The following is an 18,373-nucleotide window of genomic DNA, read 5'->3' on the forward strand; positions in this document are numbered from 1 at the left end:
GATGACATGGTTCCCGTCCCCTGCCCAGGCTGGGCTGGGGCGCTGGGACATCCTGCCGTGGGTCTATCCCTGGCCGGTGGCAGCGAGGGGGAGCCCTGCAGGACAGGGTCCCAGGGCTGGTCACTGTCACCAGCTGCTCGGACGGGGAAAGGTTCCCGGGACAGCGCTGGCATCCCTGGGCACGGCTGTGGCCAGGAACTCCACACCTTTGCTACGGGGTTTTCCTTGTGTATGGCAGCGACGGGCCGCGTGTCGCTTAACCCCGTGCCACACCGCTGTGAGCCTGAGCGCACAGAGCCACGCATGCCTGATGGCTGCTCTCTCTGCTCTGCCACCAAGGGTCCCGCGGGGCTGACATGAGCCCATCCCACCTCTCGCCGTCGCAGGGTGGATCAGCCACGCCGGCTCCTGCAGAGGAGATCTGGGTGCTGCGGAAACCCTTTGCAGGTACAGTGGGCACGCACTCCTGGGACCCTCCCTGTCCCTGGGAGGGGCACGCACTGGGACGTGGCAGTGGCTTTGGCAGGGCATAGCCACACCACGGTGTCTGCCTGCTCTGCCATGGGGCTCGGTGCCCTGACAGCATCTCCTCTCCCTGCGCAGGTGGTGACCGCAGCAGCCTGGGCAGCACGGGCAGCGTGGCGTCTGCCCGCAGCTCGGGAAGCGGGCAGAGCGCAGGCAGTGGGGCGCATGCCCTGCACGCTGGCTCTGAAGGCGTCAAGGTAAGATGGGACCTGAGGTGGCCATGCTGGCCTGCGGTGTCACTCTGCTCCAGTCCTGGCACTGGCGCTTGCCCCGGGGCAGGCATTTGCTGCCTTGGCAGCTGCCCGTGGTCCCTGCTGGGACTGATGCTCGCCCGGGTGCTGTGAAGTCCTACCGGCACGCAGTGTGCCTCCGGCTGCAGCTGTCACCAATGGTGGCCACCAGCGTGTCCCCTCCCGGCTGGCCCCTGGTTGCTGGCTGGGCATGCCCATGGCACAAATCCCACCAGGCTGCAGGGCTGCTGGCGTGGGCAGGGTCCGGCCGAGGCTGCACGCCGTGTCTCTGCTGCCACTTGGAGGGTGCCTCTGCACTTGCGCACTGCACTGCACCGCTGCGCTGCACATTGCGCACTGCCACCGGCACGATGCCCACTGCAGCTCGGCGCTGCACGGAGCCGTCTGCCTGCTGCTTGCAGCACGCTGCCCGCTGCGCACGCCCGCCTGCACATTGCACACTGCAGATTACACACTGCCTTCTGCTGCCGGCGCCTTGCCCGCTGCGCACTCCACGCTGCTGCCTGCACGTTACGCACTGCACAGCGCCGCCGGCACATTGCCCGCTGCGCCCTGACGCCTGCATGTTGCCAGGCGCTTTGTGTGCTGCCCACGGCAGCCCGGGGTGTCCCGTCCCCGGGCTAAGTCACCCGTCAGCCCACCTCCCCTGGCATCCTGCCTGCGTTACGCCGGAGCAGCCTGGGCACCGGGGTCCGCATGCCCCTGAGCCGAGCACCGTGCTGACGGCCGTGGGGGGCTCTGCTTTGCGGGTGGCGGGGGGGAGCTCCTGCAGTCCATGCTGGCACCTGGGGCCGGCATGCGTCAGGCTGGATTCGGGGTGCCGCGGCGCCGCGGGCTCCCGCCGCCTGCGAAGCACCATCTGTGCTGCTCCTGCTCTCCCCATCGCAGCCCCAATCTGCTGCACCCCTCCCTGCCCACCCTCGCCCAGGCTGGTGGCGGGGCGGCCGCCGCAGCACCCGCAGCACCCGCAAGCACGCGCCCACCGTCCCCCGCCGCCCGCTCGCCTCACTCCTGCCTGCTCTCCCCCCCTTTCTGGGGTGTTTTTCAGCTGCTGGCAACCGTCCTTTCCCAGAAGGCTTCTGCGCAAGAGACTGCCGTGGGCGATGGGCCGGCCAAGGCGCAGGACATCCCCGCAGGTGCGTGCCGCCGGCCGCCCGGCTGCCGGGAGCAGGAGGAGCCCTGGCCCTGCCGCGGGCGTGCCGTGGATCCAGGGATTTGTCTTTTTTTTTATTGCCACGGCACCCGTCGCCAGAAGAAATACGTGTGGGTAAAAAATGACTCTCTCGCCTTTCGGCTGCTGCCAGGCCTTCTCCTGCCTCGGTTAGTGGGGGCCCCATGGGGGGACGGGGTGGGGGTGGGGGGGGGCGTGGGCGAGCGGGGGGCGGCAGCGCTCCTCCCCGGCCCCTTCCCTTCCCTGGCCCCCCGCCAGCCCTGCCGGAGCCCGAGCTGGGGTGTCGTCGTCGTCCCCCCCCGCTCCGTCACCGCTACCGTCGTCCGGGGGGCTGTGGGCGGGCATGGCCATGCCGCGGGGGTGCGCACGCCGCGGGGGAGGCACATGCTTTTTTGGGGGCCGGGGGGGGGGAGACGGGAGATGCACACGCGAGGAGGATGCACACGTGGGGGATGAACGTGCCGGGGGATGCCCAAGCTGCGGAGATGCACACGCAGAGGGGGGGAGATTGAAAACTGGGAAGGGGGGAGATGCGCACACAGAGGGGGGATGCACTCGTTGCCTGAGACGGGAGGGGGGGAAGAGGATGCACATGCTGGAGAGATGCACACGCAAGTGGGATGCAGACATGAGGGAGCTGCACACGGCAGAGGGATGCACATGTGAGGAGGAAACCCACGCAAGTGGGATGCAGATGCCAGAAGGATGCACATGCAAGGAGGATGCACACACACACACGGGGGGGGGGGTAATGCACGCACACAGAGGAAGGGGGTTACACACACACACAGCGGGGGGGAGGGGGATGCACACACATGGAGGATGCAGTTACCAGCCGAGGGGAAGAGGCTGCTCTTGCTGGTCCTGATCAGAAATATGAGGCAGAAATTTCTGGGTAGCCCTTGTCTCCCCCAGGGCTGGCAAAGGCACCAGCAGGAGGGTGGGTGCAGCAGGGCTGCCTGGGTGGCTCTGTGGGGGTCCCGGGGGATGAGGCAGCTTGTGCCAGCCTGCCTTCTCCAGCCTGCCCCTCGCTGCAGGTCACAGCGGGTGGACGAGCCCCGTCCCGGGTTGGTGGCATGGCCGGAGAAGCAGGGACCGAAGTGGCAGTGGGACCCTTCTGGCCACTGCCCGGGGGGAGGTGGGCAGCTAGGGAAATCCACTCTGGAGGGGTCCGGCTGGGTCCCTCTGCTCAGGGCTGCACTGGGTGGAGGGCACTGCAGCACCCCGGCCCCCAGCTGGGCTGGGGTCTCACCTGGCCCTGGGTGGGTGGGCAAAAGCAACAGCACGGGCTGCCCAGGGTGAGCCACCGTGGCACCAGGGAGCCAGCCATGTGTGCCATGGCACAGGGGGCTGGGTTCCCTGCAGAGCCCCGTGCCCATGCAGCTGGCCTCGCCAGGATTCAGCGGTAGGGGCTGCGACCCATCCGGCAGTGCCTGGGCACGGTGCCCTGCACCACCCCTGCGCATCCCAGGGGAGCAGGGTCCCAGGGCAGCCCTGTGCTGCTGTGCTGAGGTGGCTGTCGGTCACCCATGCCTGCCCTGGCCCTGCTAGCCCGTGGCCCCTGGCTGTGCCATCTCACCCAGGGCAGGGGCTCAGCTCCCCGCTTTGCCTGGCTGGAGCCTGGGGGTGTGTGGCCCTGACCCCGCTGACCACTGCCTCTCTGGCAGGTTCGTCACGGTCGCAGAGCGTGGCCAGCTCCCCGTATGCCCCCCAGCCCCCGGCTGAGCCCCAGCTGAAGAAGATGGAGCCGCTGTCGGAGGGGAAGGTGAGTGGGAAGCGCTGGGGTGGCGTGGGGAGCCCCGCAGTGGAACACGGTGAGGGGCACGGGCACAGCCACATGCACCCATAGCCGCAGGCGCTTTGGCAGCCCTGTGATGTGACCACCAAGGCTGGCATGGCTGTGGGTGCTGGCCATGATGGCAGTGCCTGTGGGCTGTTGTGCCACGCCATGAGTCATTCCTGCGGCTGCTGGCCCCTCCCAAATCCCAACTCCCTGGCACCAGCCCCCTGCACGCCCCCAGAGGACAGACATGTGCCTGGGGTACCCCAAGCCATGGGGCCGTGCAGCCCCGCCACGGTGCCAGCTCCCAGCTGGGGGCTCCTGCCAGCGTGTGGATGGGTGTGGGGACAGCCCTGGAGGACACGGGCAGGGTGGCGGGTCCCCATCTGCCAGGCTGCCCCGAGCTGTGCTGTCCCTTGCCCCAGAGCTCGGAGGCCGTGTACCAGTGGCTCTGCAAGTTCCAGCTGCAGCTCTATGCACCCAACTTCATCAACGCCGGCTACGACATCACCACCATTAGCCGGATGACGCCAGAGGTGAGGCTGGTGCCACAGGGAAGGGGGCACAGCTAGTGTGGGGTAGCGCTGACCCTCCCTTCTCTGCTCCAGGACCTCACGGCCATCGGCGTCACCAAGCCGGGGCACAGGAAGAAGATCGCGTCCGAGATCAACAACCTCAATATCCCTGAATGGCTGCCAGAGTACAAGCCGGTAAGGGCTGCGTGGGGCTGGGGATGCTGAAGCCACATCCAGGGTGGCAACTAGTTCCCTCCACCCTGTCCCCTCCAGGGAGGGGGTGGCACAGGGGGACGAGAGTGGGAGCTGGCTAACTGCTCCCAGATGATACCCACATCCTGCAGTCAGGAAGCTGCGTGCGTCCCTCCTGACAGCTCAGGGACCGTCGGGCTGGTGGCAGCTGTCACCACATGGATGGGACACCACGTGTGTCCCCCAAACATGTCTCCTGCCCCATCAGCTGGGCACGGCAAGGGGCTTCCCATGGGAACAGGGCTGGGCATGGCCCTGGGTGCTTGTGGAGCACAGGGAGAGTGTGGGGATGGGGAAGTCTTCTGGGGCCATCCCCCAGCAGGATGGGGACACCCCATGCGTGCTGCAGTGCCGAGGGGTGCCGGGGCCAGACCTCACTGTGAGCCGGCGCTGAGCCATGCCCCGCACCCCAGGCCAACCTGGCGCTGTGGCTCTCCATGATCGGCCTGTCCCAGTACTACAAGGTGCTAGTGGAGAACGGCTACGAGAACATCGACTTCATCACCGACATTACCTGGGAGGACCTGCAGGAGATCGGCATCACCAAGCTGGGTAAGGTCCTGTGCCACAGCGCTGGCTGTGGGGCCCCCAGCCCCTGGCGGTGGCGCTGATGCCCCATGGTGTCCCCAGGCCACCAGAAGAAGCTGATGCTGGCGGTGAAGAAGCTGGCGGAGCTGCAGCGTGCTGAGCTGGGCAAGTACGAGCCGGGCACGCTGAAGAGGAAGGCAGCGGCAGCGGCATGCCCGGAGGTGCTGGCCATCGAGTCCCCCCCGCCGGAGCCACCTGAGTGCCAGTCGCCCAAGATGACCACCTTCCAGGACAGCGAGCTCAGCAGCGAGCTGCAGGTGGCCATGACAGGAGAAGCTCCCGAGGAGCCCCCTGAGAAGGCGGTGAACCCTGCAGCCCCTGGCTACCATTCGCCCCCGGGGCTTGGTGGCCGTGCCAGGCTGATGAGCAGCTCGCAGGAGCTGCTGGGAGACGGCCCCCGGGCCCCCCCAGCCTCTGCCATCTCCAAGAGCCAGGAGTACCTGGCGGAGGGAGCCACCGAGGGCCCCCCTGCACCGCCCAAAGAGGTGCGCGCACCCCGCCATGGCCACCCCGTCAAGCGTGCCAGCGTGCCACCAGTGCCCGGCAAGCCCCGGCAGCCCTTCCCACCCTCCGCCGGGCACCTGACGCCACCACAGACCCCCGGCAAGCCACGGCCACCATCCCCGCAGGGCCCACCGGCGCCCCACGCCACCGCCAAGGTGAAGCCCACCCCACAGCTGCTACCGCCGGGCGAGCGGCCCGCGTCGCCACGCTCCCTGCCCCAGTCGCCCACCCACCGTGGCTTCGCCTACGTCCTGCCGCAGCCCGCTGAGGGTGAGGGGGCGCCCCCGGGGGTGCCCGTCCTGCCCGTCTCAGTGCCAGTGCTGTGCCTGCCGCCGGCGGGCGAGGGCGAGGAGGAGCCGGGGCGGCCGAAGAAGCGGGCGCACAGCCTGAACCGCTACGCCGCCTCCGACAGCGAGCAGGAGCGGGACGAGCTGCTGGTGCCGGATGCGGGCCCCTATGCCACCGTCCAACGGCGCGTGGGGCGCAGCCACTCGGTGCGGGCACCCGCCGGCGGTGACAAGAACGTCAACCGCAGCCAGTCCTTTGCCGTCCGCCCCAAGAAGAAGGGGCCCCCGCCGCCCCCTCCCAAGCGCTCCAGCTCTGCCATCTCCAGCGCCGGCATGGCCGAGGACTTCCCCAAGGAGGGGGAGGGGGAGGCGGCCGCTGGGCCCCCGGCTGCTGAGGGGGACAGCCGCCGGGAGCAGCGGCGGGCCAGCGACCTGGGCGGCAGCGTGGACACGGGCAGCGCTGGCAGCGTGCGCAGCATCGCGGCCATGTTGGAGATGTCCTCCATCGGCGGCGGGGCCCGAGCGCTGGCGCTGCAGAAGCCACATGGGGCCGGTGGACCGGGGCCGGCCAAGGCTCCTGAGGGCTACTACCTGCAGCCGGGACCCCCCCCGGGCAGCCCCGAGCGTGCCCGCGTGGCCACTGTCCTGGCCACCGTCAAGCACAAGGAGGCCATCGGGCTGGATGGGGAAGTGGTGAACCGGCGCCGGACCATCAGCGGCCCCGTCACTGGGCTGGTGGCAGCCGCCCGCCGCGAGCGCGCTGACAGCGTGCGGTCAGAGGCGGGTGCTGATGGCCCCAGCGAGCGGCTGCGGGTCGAGCGTGGCGGCTCACCGGACGGCATCCCCTTTGCCGAGGAGGGCAACCTCACCATCAAGCAGCGGCCGCGGCCCTTGGGGCCAGCGCGGGGGGAGGCGGGTGAGGGGCTGTCCCCAGCCCACCGCCATGGGGACCTGGCCAAGGTGGAGGCCAGCGCCACGCTCAAGCGGCGGATCCGGGCCAGGCAGAGCCAGCAGGACGGCGTCCGCTTTGTCCTCACCGAGTCAGACACCGTCAAGCGCCGGCCCAAGGCCAAGGACAAGGAGCCGACGCTGGAGCCGGCCCCGCTCGCCGTCTACCAGAATGGCACCGGCACCGTCAAGCGGCGGCCGGCCTCCGAGCTGAGCGGGGCTGAGCCGCCCCCCACCCCGCCACCCGCCACCCGCCCTGATGGCCCCGACTACATCCCGCCGCCCACCGAGCCCAAGAAGCCCTTCAAGCCACCGGTGTCCCCTAAGCCTGTGCTGACGCAGCCGCCCCAGAAGGTGCCTGGACCGCCGGCACCGGTCCCCAAAAAGGTGCCCATCCCGAGCCCCGGCAGCCCAGGTAGGTGCCCTGCCAGCCCCCTAGGATGGGAGCTCCCCGGGGCGGCCGCCGGGGGGCCCGGCCGCCCTTCTGCCCCTCTTCCCTTCTCTCCGCAGAGGTGAAGCGGGTCCACGGCACGCCACCCCCAGTGTCCCCCAAGCCTGTGCCGCCCCCCACGGCGCCCAAGCCCCCCAAGCCCCACGCCGCCATCCAGTCGGTGAGCGCCGGCTCCACGCCGGCCCCGTCCCCCGCCCGGCAGCTGGGTGCCACCACCGCCAAGCCGTCCAGCACGCCACCCTCGCTCTGCTCCAGCCCCGCCAAGCCCCTCTCGCCCGGCGCACAGCCCCAGCAGGTGCCAGTGAAGCCACCGCGCTCCACCATCACCGGCCCCTCCATTGACAGCACCGGCCCTGAGCTGGCGCAACAGAAGCTGGAGGAGACGAGCGCGTCCCTGGCCGCGGCGCTGCAGGCCGTGGAGGAGAAGATCAAGCAGGAGGACAGTCAGGCGGCAGAGTAAGGGGGCGCGGGGCGGCCGGTGGTCCCAGGGGTGGGTGAGGGGCTGCACTGTGCCATCGAGCTGCATGGCGATGGGGGGTCAGGAGGCCATGAGCATCGTGAGCTGTGCCATCACGGTGGGAGCAGGGCTGTGCCGGGGGCGATATTGCAGGGACACTGCCAGAGCATCACAGGGCCCACTGCCGGCTGGAGCTGTGTTGGGGAGGTGATTTTGGGGGACGCTGTGCTGGAGCAGCACAGGCAGGGGAAACTGGGCATGTCAGTGCACCGGGGAGCATTGGAAAGGTGACAGCGGAGGACACTGAGCATCATGGGGCTGGGATAGCCCGAGCTGTGCCGTAGCACTGGGGTCTGCGCTGGGGAGGTGACACTGGGGACACAGTGCCAAGCACTGCAGGGCAGAGTGGGGCAGGAGGGCCATGCATAGGGCAGAGGGGACCGTGCGGTGCCACCATCCTGTGCGTGGCACTGACCCGGCTCCGCCGTTTGCCCAGCTCCACCGTGGAGTCGAAGAGCACCGTGAGCATCCTGGATGACATCGGCAGCATGTTCGACGACCTGGCGGACCAGCTGGACGCCATGCTGGAGTGAGGGGCGCCAGGGCCCCGCGAACCTCAGGGCTTACGTGGGCACAAGGGCACAACGATCCACGACCCACCCCATCCCCGCCGCCCTTCCTCCGTCCCCTTTGTACAGCCGTCCCCTCCCGGACATCCCGTCCCTCGGGGTTTGCACAAAGAAGAAGATACCTCAGGATTGTGCTCACGGACTCGGCGCCGGCTCCGGCAGGACTCCCTTTTGCAGAAGCAAAAAACAAAACAAAACAAAACAAAACAACAGAAGAAACAAAGCAACATGCCCTGGACCGAAACATCCCCCCCTCCGCTGCCGGGGCTCTCGGGCGGGGGTGTCTCTCTACCTACCTGTCTGGTGGCCACCGCCGTCACACCTGTGCCCTGCCGGCCCCGGCGCCATGGGTCGCCGCGGCCCGAATGTAGCACAAGCCCTGCCCGGCGCGGTGGCCCCAGCGGCAGCTCCGTCAGCGGTGTGCCGCGTGGCGCCGATGGCGTTTGCTGGTGGCCGTGCTGACGGCGGGTCCGGGTGGGCAAATGCACTTGGGTTTCTTTGCTCCTTTTTTAATTTTCCTTTTTAAAATCTGTTTTCTTTTTCCGTCGTCGTCCGCTGCGGGCGGGCAGGGTGCGGGGTCCCGCCGCGGCATCGCACCTGGCTGGGGGCTGCCCCATGGAGGGACGCTGCCCGAGGGGCGCGGGGGCCCGGCCATGGGGGCTCCCCTTGGTGGGGGCTTCGCCTCGGACGTGGGAAGGGGGTTTTGTTTGCGTTGGTTGCAAATAGGGGAGCGAACGCCCCATTTCGGGGCCCTCGGCGGTGTGGGTGGAGGGCAGCGGGACGTGCCCCTGCCCAGCCCCCTCCCCGCCGGGGGAGAGGACAGTGATAAGCTATAAAGAAGTATTAATTTATTGGAGGGGGAAAAAAAAAAAAAAGAGAAAGATATAAACCAGATTTCCCCCACCCCCAAAATAATAAAAAGAATAAACTTTAACAAATATATATTTAAAAGATTTTAAAATATTAGCAATTATATATAAAGCAGTTTAAAAGAAATCAAGAGAAAACTGGATTTTAGCTTGAGAAAAAACTATTAGATTATACTAAGCTGTGTGTCTTGTGGCAAACTCATTCTAAGAGTAGCACAATATTTACCTTTTCTCTGGGTGGAAGGTACGTGCAAGCAGTTCTGTTCGGGTCTTTCTGTTGGGATTCAGTGTCACGTCTTTATTTTTACACCGTTAAGAACTCAAAGGATGTGCCTTGTTTTATGGAGGTTTTTGTTAATTCTTATACTGGAGGTGTTTCAGTTCTTTTGGAGTGTCTTCAGGTTTTGGTTTTGTTTATTTTATTTTTTTTTGGCATTTGTTTGGTGTGCGTGTGTGTGTGTGCGCGTGTGTGGGGGTGTGTGTGCACGCGGGAGTGCGTGTGCTTGTGTGCGTTCTCCGGGACGCCCCGCTGTATATTCATGTATAAACAGGAGTTGGAGTCTGGTTCAGTCGCTTGAGTCCTGATGAATGCATTTTTGGCTTGTGGTTTCAAAACAAAGTGTTGCTGTTCCTTTCTTTTCTTGAGACGTACAGAGTGGTCTCTCCCTCCGCCTTCCTCTCCCTCTTTTTCCCTCTCCCTCCCCTTCTCTCCCTCTCTCTCTCTCTCTCTCCCCCCCCCCCCCGTCTCTCCCGTTGTGGTCGCTGATCCAGATGTGTTTGGCACAACTTTGAAATTTCTTTAAAAAAAAAAAAACACCACAAAAAAGACTTTAAAAATAACAAAAAAAAAATCACCCGCCTGAAAATATCTGTTGAAAAGAAAAAAAAATATGTATCTAAAAAAAAATCCATAAAGTTCTACATGATGGATATATACATATATATATTTTTTATGATTAAGTTATGGACTCTGTATCGTATCCCATCTGTCAAGCTATGCATCTTGGTGCTTCTCCCTGCTCTTCTGTGCTTAGATTTCACCTCTACTCGTCTTATTCTTCCTATTCTGAATAGTAGATGGCTCGTGGTGCTGTGAAGAAGTTTGCTCCTATACGAAGTCTGGCAACAAATATTTAAAGAAAAATAAAAAAATAAAACCCCTGCCGGGCTGCCACCACTGTTTGTGTCCAAAAATCATCAGCCATCACGTGCAATGGCTCCTGCTGCGCGGCTGGGGCTGGCATTTGGCCATGGGGGTCCTGGGCCATGCTGGCACGCTGGGCACGTGGGTGCCGGATGCTGCGGTGCACGCCGGTCCTCGTGATGTGGTCGTGTCTTGCCGGGTGTACGCACTGCATGGCCCGAGGCCACCTTTGGGTGCCTCTGCCCTGGCCGGGCCGGGTGCCAATGCTGGAGGTGCTGCAGGGTGTGTGGCAGCCCAAATGGTGGGGAACTGCTCTTCCTGCCAAGGTGCCCGGTCCCTGCACCCCATTTTTCTCAGTGGGTGCCGTGGCCGTGCGCACCCCTCCGGGGCAGCAACTGCGGGGTGGACGGGTGCAGGCTGGAGGCAGGAGCTGCCATGGGACCAGTGCTGGCCGCTGGCTCCCGTCGAGAGCCTGCAATAACTCACGCTGGCCAGGAACAACTCTTTCGGCTTTTATTGTCAATGAAGAAATAATCAAATCTATATTACAATCTTAAAAACAGTAGAAAATGTGAGTAAAAATGCAACAGAGGCTTTTTCTCTTTAATGTGGAGACCATTATTACAGGGTGGTGAACAATGGGCTTGTGTTACTTGATTTGAGAACTAGCTGTGGCATAAAAATCGTACCTGGCTACTCAAGAAAACACCTCTTCCCAGATGGATCAGCCTGACATCTTGGCAGTAAAATTAAATACTAGAGACAGAAAGGGGTTGGGGTCCCAACCCAGGGCAAGGCCTAATGCTCAGTTCTACCATTTACAAAGGGACCAGCCTCCCAGCGTCACCGCCTGGCCAGGCCAGCTCCTGCCCATGACCAGCTGAACCATTCAGTCCCATCACTGGCCAAGGGCTGTGCTGCATTTGCACTGGGGCCCTGCGGGGCTGCCCTGGCCTGGAGGCCCATCTCCGCCCCAGCCCTGGCCCCAGAGGATGCTCCCCTGCTGGGGGGATGCAGGCAGAGGAGGGCACTCTGCAGTGCGGAAGGCGCTGGCACCACAATGGCGTCCTCTGCATTTCCAATCGTATATGGCAGATCTGAGGGAACATCTGGAGCATCCATGGGCCAGACCCATCCTGAGAGCTGCCGGCCAGGGTCCTTGTGGGTGGGGGGAACTGGCCGATGGGCAGCCGCAGGCAGTGGTCGGTGCGAAGAGGAGCTGCAGCAGTTACTTCATAGTGGTGTTAGTCACCCAGCAGGCCAACGGAGGGGAGGAGTTTTTGGTCTTTCAGTGTGCAGGACTAGTGTGGCGCTCTTGCTAGCACGTCCAGACCTGTGGAGGAGAGACAACAGGAACCCATGGCAGTGACTGTTCTGAGCAGCTCTGGGGGCTTTTCTTCACCCTCTTGTGGAGCTTCCATTTGGGCTTCCAGCATCCATAACACCCTCTGTCAGGAGTTAAACCTCCCACCCATTTAGAACGATCCCCTTGTTTGTTTGAAGACAGCTCCTAACTCATTTAATGTCCTAGTTCTAGTACTGGAAAAGACCAAACCATGAAGGAGAAGCCTGAGGACACCAACCTTTACAGTGCTGTCCACGGCGCCGGAGAAGAGGCGGCCCCTGGAGACTGCGAGGGCAGTGACACTACCCTGGTGTCGCAGCAGTGTCTGAGTACAGATCATGTTGTCCATGCTCCACACCTAGGGACACACAGGAGGTGTGAGCCAAGCAAGCAGCATGGGGCTCTGGCACAACCCTGAGCACCAGGAGGGATGGGAGATGCTAAGTGCCACAGGGTTTGAGCCAGATGACACAAATTAAACACGAAGGAGGCCACATAGCATGCAGGGATGAGGATTCCCCCATCCTCCCTTTTCCTCAAGGCTGTCCATGTTTTAACAAATGCACAGATGCAGCTGCACAGCCCTGGATACATACCCTGAGAGACCGATCATATGACGCACTGAAGACTTTGGTTTGATCCGGTGTGGAGATGACAGCAAGGGCGTAAACCGTACCCACATGTCCAGTCAGTGTGCGGACTTGTTCCTTTGTCTCTATATCCCAGACCTGCAGGAGGAGAGCAGGGCTTGGAGATTGCACTGGGCTGCAGGCGACTGACTTCTCCTCTGAGAGGTGTTTCCACCTCCACACACACCTCCAGGGTGGGTGCTGTGCACCCATGCTCCGTGTATGCCATAACGGGGACCAGCAGAGCCAGGTCCCCATCTCCTTGCTCCTCTCCCCCAGCCTCACACCAACAAATGCATCAAGCCCCACAGCCCTTACATGGATGAGGTTCTCATAGGTGCCGCACACAATGTGGTGGTTTGTCACAGCGATGGAGTAGACGCTGCCTCCTGATGTCTGCAGCACGTGAACACACTCCAAGTTGCGGATGTCCCAGATCTGAAAAAGACGCCAGAGCAAAGGTAGGATCAGACCCATGCAGGGACCCCTCTCCAGGAGGGAGCTCCCTTGAAGCTCTTCTCCAGCCACACTTGTAGTCAGCCTGGCTCCGCATGTACCCAGATCACGTTTTTAAGGACAAATCTGTTCGGCTGGGAATGTTCAGTACTGAAGAGCAAAGTCCTGCTATCTTATTTAGCTGCCCAGCTTTGACCATCTAGGCTGAAAAATTGTGCAGATTGCACACCCTTTGTATATAACTATGAACACACATGTGCTCACACAACCCAGTTCTTGATAACACTAAAAACTGATGCAGACAAATTAACAGGGATTTATTAACACTGAGGAGGGAAACTTCAAATTCTCTTATGTCACCCAGATGCTGAGAGGTGAACTATTCATCAAAGCCTGAGCCAACACAGATGAGGGCATTTCAGAAACTACACATAGATTTATGGTAACTCTGCAGCCAGACAGTGACCTTCTCCTTTTATCAGCAGGACTGTCAGCACAGATAACGGTGCGGCAGCTGCAGAGGCAGCGTGAGGCACCATGGCTGTGAGGCTGTGTTTTATCTCAGCGAGCATCCCCTAGCAGCTGCGCTCCCAAGGACCAGCCAGAGCCCAGCCTTTGTGCCTGAAAAGATGCAATCAGCGCAGTAAAATCTAGTGTGTCAGCAATGCTACAGCAGTGCTCTGACATCCTAGCAGCTACCTTTTGTCCTGCTCCACCAACCCATGCTGCAGAACACAGATACGCAGAGGCATGAGGAGAGCCAACGGCTTACAGTTGCCACAAGTCTCAGGGTCCCACCTTGATTGTTTGGTAAGATCCGCTGTAGAGATAGTTTTGAGAAGCCACCAGCGCTCGCACCCAGTGATTGAGACCTGTCAGCTCCTTCTTCAGTTTGAGCTCGGTACCTACAATATCCCAGACCTGCAGAAAGCATAAACAGACACACAGACATGAAGGAGAGTCTCAGTGGGATGGGGCGGTGATGGGGCAGACCAGGTCAGCCTCTAGCTCGGAGGCCAGGCGCTGCCCACCCCTGCCCAGGCAGCGCAAGGCCCTACCAGCTCACTAAGGGGAACTTCATGCTGGCTCTCCTGCGTCATGGGAATTGCCTGAACCCACTGACTTCCAGATAAAACACACAATAACTATGCTGAATAAGCAAGTTCCCTGATGGCTTGGGAGAGCTCGCTTGGAGCCTGCATTATCGCTGGCAGAGACCCTTCCCTAGCAGTGCCATGGGCTTGAAAAGCCTAAACCAAATCTACAGTAAAGAACTGCTCTGGACTTCCACTCCCAGCCTGTCCCCACAAGGCTCCATTCCCACAGCTCCTGGGAAACCCTGCCCGAAACCCCCAGCACACAGGGATCGATGGATCTCGACCCACTGCTCCAAACAGTGCTACCAGCCTGCTTGGCTCATCTGGCAGAAAGTGGCTGGGAAAAACAAAACCAAAAGGCCCCAAATTCTCCTTCTACTTAGTGCTGTCTCATTGCTCCTCCAGCCCTGAGCACTCTCTAGATAGCTGAAGCACTCCAGGCCCCAGATAAAGAAAAGAGCATGCGCCCTCTTACAGATGGATGGTCCCATAAGCCGTCTCACCAGGAGCTGGAAACAGAACCAAGGGAATCTAGCCAAGCCTTTAAAGGGCAACTTGCAAAGCTGTTCCCTGATTTCTGCATGCTTTAGGTAAGGAATGCAAATTCAAGATCCTTTGGAAGGGGTTTTAAAACAGGCAGCCTAAATCCCCAGCCAATTCTGAACCCCAGACACAATTCCCAATGGTCTGAGCACGTCCGTGGGGGGCCCAAGGACACACACAGTCAGGAACTGCCAAGATACTCCACCTGCAGTCTCAGGTTTGCAGAGTTGTTAGAAACAAGTGTTTTTCCAGCCAGGTCCCAGAACATCTCTGACTTCAGCACAGAGCACAGGCTAAATCTCTGCAGTGTTGGCTGCTCTGTGTAGCTGTGCTTCTCTGTGTGGCTCAGGAGAGCACAGTAACAAGGTCATCTACACACCAAAGTGCCACTTTCTTCCTCTTTGGACACCACTGCCTGGCAGTTTGTACCATCGGTCCCCTACCAGGCCATAACGAGCCATCCCAGAGCCCTACCTTGATGGCTTTGAGAGAGCCGCTGAACAGCATGTTGTGTGAGGAGACCAAAGTGCAAACAGGATTGTCATGTGCTCGGATCGTGTTCACTTTCTGCAGGTTTTGAATATCCCAGACCTGCAAAGGAGAAGAAGAATGCCCATGAGGGGCAGGGCCCTTCTGCTGAAGCCCTTCCGCTTTGCCTCTGGAGGCAGGCAATCACACACAGGCAAAAACACAGACAGGACAGGGCACTTTTATGAGCCACAGTTCTGGTCTGATCAGGACTGACCACCCTGTCCCAGCTTAGAGCACCAGCCTCCTGCTGCCTACACAGGAGGAGGGAGTGGGAAATCCAGCCTGCAGGAAACACCCAAATCCAACCCACGAGTAACTTGGCTGAAGGCAGTGGATAAAGCACACACGGGTTATCAGTCTTACACCACTGCCAGCAGAAGAGCCTTACAGAAAAAAGGATGTAGGTCCCTGCTCTACAACAGCCTGGGGCTGGCCTGCATCCCAACTGCAAAACGGAGCAGGGGGTCCTGGGTACTCACAATAATGGTGCAGTCAGCAGAGCCACTGTACAGCTTGTTCCTGTAATGTCACCAGAAAACAAACGGAGGTCAGCAAGGGAGAGCAACGAGTGCAGGGTCCCAGCTCGTTCCCAGGCGCCATGCTGGGCAAGGAGCTGCAGTCCCACAGCCTCACTGGGCCAAGACTAAACACACCAACCCCAGGAGCAGAGCCCAGGTCTTGTGGGGAGGCCAGGCTGGACCGGTCCTTCAAGCAGGAGGCCAGGCACCCCACTGGTGACCGGGGAAGGAAGCCAGGACAGTGGGGAGGCCAAAGAGATACATGCCTTGTTGATTTTTAAAAAGCAAAGAGGCAAGACGTGCCTCTCATGCACAGTCTTGGAACATACAGGACTGAGAAGGGGAATTGTAAGTGCATGCTCAGGAGCCCCAGTGCTCTCCCCACTCTCTCCTGCAGGGGCCGGTGTCCCTTTCCACTCACCCCTGGATGCAGAGAGCCAGTACAATTCCATCGTGACCCTCCAAGGTCTTTTGGCACTTGTATGTGGTACAGGTATCCCACACCTAACAGGAAACACAAGTCAGCAGAAGGTCACACACTGGCAGACAGAGCAGCTGGGGACCTGGGCAGGATGTCAGCAAAACCACAAAAGCACCGAAATGAGGAAACAGGTTGTCACCTGGGCACCTGCCTTCCGGGCTCCCAGGCAGAGATAAGCTTGTCTAGGAAAGGAAATTTACTGCAAAGGGTCAGGTTGAAGTTAATGAGGCACTGGACAGCAGCAGGCATCAGCCCTCTCCAGCTCTGCCTTTCACAGCCTAGGCCAACACAACACAGTGAACCAGAGAAGCAGCTCTTGAGCCCCTGCTTTAGCAATTCACACCCCGTCCTAAGGCTCCAATGGCACAGCACAGCCTCCTCTGCCACTGCAAAGGTTTTCCCCACTGAGCAGACACCACTCTCTCAAGGGAGGGATCATGGGAATGCGGTGTCCAGAGCAACCAGGACAGGGCAGAGAGCTGTTTTCTTTCAATAAAGTACAGCAATGTCCATTTTCTTCCATGTGGCTCTTGCTATCAGTCAAAGAAACTAAATCAAAACTCTGCCCCTGCCAGGGCTAGTGGCAGCAGCCCACGTGGCTCCCCAGCCTAGCCATCAGCCACCAGAGCCAACACGGTGACACTGGGAACTGTTGTTTAGGTTGCACTGGAGCACTGCTGTCAGTTTGAGTTACTGAAAACAGGACAAAGAAAAACAAACATGCCATAAAATGGAAAAAGGACACATCTGATCAGGGAAAAATGTTTTTTTTCTAAGATGACTTTTTATAACAAGGGAAAATAAAATCAGAATCCAAAATAGGTTTGAATACCCTGAACACCATATAAAGCAAAACCAGCAGCCACAGGGATAAGATTCTAATCAGGGCCTTGCAAAAAACACTATTTATCTCCTGATTTCACTACCACATAATGTTTCCTTGCAGAGAATTTTGCCCAACTATAATTGCAAAGAACCATTTAAGATTCTTTGGGAGTAACTTTGGGAAGTGACATCCCCCCACCCCAAACACTGCAACTCAGCTTCTGTCCCACCTGAAGCACGTTTACAAATGCAGAAGATACACAGAAGAGGTAAGCTTTTACCTTAATGGTTTTGTCTGAAGAGCCACTGAAGAGCAAGTCTCCTATGGAATAAACGCACAGACACCAGACAGGGCCCTGGTGTCCCACAAAGGTCCCCTTGCACTTGAAGATCTGCTGAGGATCATAGGCTACAGAAACAAGAAGGCAGGTGAGACTTGGGAAAATAGTGCTGCACCATGTCACTGTGAGTTCGGAGGGCACAGAGCTCCCTGCACTGGGCCAGCAGGTCCTCCTTGCACTTCACATTATTGCAGGCCAGAAGGAACTGTGAGACCCTCCCAGTCTGGCTGGAAGGTCTCATGTCCCACCCCTACAGCTCATCAACTTATCACTGTTTTGAGCCCCAGGACTCATCTCCCTAATGCAACTCCTGGGCTGGACCTAGGGAGGACAGAGATGTAAAGTCCACTTGACATCTCTACCTAGCAGCCAATAACCCTGCAGTGCTGTGATTCCCTCTTTGGCCAGTGCTTCTGGGAAACTCTCCCACCAGTATTTTCTTCCTGCAGCAGCAGTGACCCTGTGAACAAACTACTGCTGTACCCAGAGACAGCCATTACTTTGCGTATCTGTGACCTTGCCTAAAAGGGCTCATTGGGCCATCACCCCCAACCCAGACTGAGAGGATGAAAACCGCATGCATACTCACATCCAAGGATGCCCATGTTGAGCCGAGCATTAATGTGGGAGAGCTCATCCTGAAAAACAGAACAAGCGACATGAGCTGCAGAGCCATCAAGACCAGACTGCCTGGGCATGGCTTTAAGACTGTCCCCTTCCACTGCTAAAGCCACTCTTGCCTTTGGACAGATCTTGATTCCCTGTGAAGGCCTTCCCTCAGCAGCTGACTCATTCTCTGATTGGAGGTCTCCTGCTCGAGGACTCTGCGTACATCCCTCTGTCACCTCCCTCCAGAGCCCATGGGGCTCTCTCTGACAGCATCTCAGATCTGCACTAAACTCTTCAGTATTCAGGCAGGCACAGAAATACCTTTCAGAATATACTGTCCTTGCTCTGCCGTTCACCAGACTGCTAAAAATAATCAAATTGGTTATGGGGACTGCTTGCTCAGCTGGACTCTCAAAGCCCACCTTGCTGGAGAAGAACTGGAAGGTCTCTTTGTAGTCTCCTCCATGGCCCAGTCCCTACTACATCCATGGAGACCCTCTTCATTAGTATGCTTAGGTTTACCTAAGCAGGGTGAGCTCCTCCTGATCAGTACATTCAGTGGGATGCAGTTTGCCTGAACTAAGGAGGGATGCCTGTCTCTCATCAGTGCTTGAATAATGTCCAAAA

General features: G+C 59.9%; 2 protein-coding genes across 2 annotated transcripts in view; one reads left to right on the forward strand and one right to left on the reverse strand.

The window, feature by feature from the left end:
- Window positions 1-8,322, forward strand: part of CASKIN1 (CASK interacting protein 1) — a gene marked incomplete at both ends in the record, with an annotated part of 33,051 nt that extends 24,729 nt beyond the window's left edge. Inside the window, 10 exons of the mRNA XM_082490472.1 lie at window positions 340-447; window positions 604-722; window positions 1,825-1,912; window positions 3,615-3,712; window positions 4,153-4,263; window positions 4,336-4,437; window positions 4,908-5,046; window positions 5,125-7,236; window positions 7,332-7,728; window positions 8,226-8,322. Coding sequence (XP_082346598.1) covers window positions 340-447; window positions 604-722; window positions 1,825-1,912; window positions 3,615-3,712; window positions 4,153-4,263; window positions 4,336-4,437; window positions 4,908-5,046; window positions 5,125-7,236; window positions 7,332-7,728; window positions 8,226-8,322 — 3,371 coding nt within the window. The remainder of the gene's footprint in view (window positions 1-339; window positions 448-603; window positions 723-1,824; window positions 1,913-3,614; window positions 3,713-4,152; window positions 4,264-4,335; window positions 4,438-4,907; window positions 5,047-5,124; window positions 7,237-7,331; window positions 7,729-8,225) is intronic.
- A 2,554-nt stretch (window positions 8,323-10,876) lies between these two features.
- TRAF7 (TNF receptor associated factor 7) overlaps window positions 10,877-18,373 on the reverse strand; it is a 35,271-nt gene continuing 27,774 nt past the window's right edge. Inside the window, exons 12-21 of the mRNA XM_082490488.1 lie at window positions 17,727-17,775; window positions 17,078-17,205; window positions 15,912-15,994; window positions 15,452-15,491; window positions 14,916-15,032; window positions 13,600-13,722; window positions 12,664-12,783; window positions 12,313-12,444; window positions 11,955-12,074; window positions 10,877-11,704 (exon numbers count right to left, since the gene is read on the reverse strand). Of these exons, the coding sequence (XP_082346614.1) occupies window positions 11,690-11,704; window positions 11,955-12,074; window positions 12,313-12,444; window positions 12,664-12,783; window positions 13,600-13,722; window positions 14,916-15,032; window positions 15,452-15,491; window positions 15,912-15,994; window positions 17,078-17,205; window positions 17,727-17,775 (927 nt within the window). The 3' untranslated portion in view covers window positions 10,877-11,689. The remainder of the gene's footprint in view (window positions 11,705-11,954; window positions 12,075-12,312; window positions 12,445-12,663; window positions 12,784-13,599; window positions 13,723-14,915; window positions 15,033-15,451; window positions 15,492-15,911; window positions 15,995-17,077; window positions 17,206-17,726; window positions 17,776-18,373) is intronic.

This window comes from Vanellus vanellus, assembly GCF_965231255.1.
Source record: "Vanellus vanellus genome assembly, chromosome: 14".
In the NCBI taxonomy this organism is placed as follows: Eukaryota; Metazoa; Chordata; class Aves; order Charadriiformes; family Charadriidae; genus Vanellus; species Vanellus vanellus.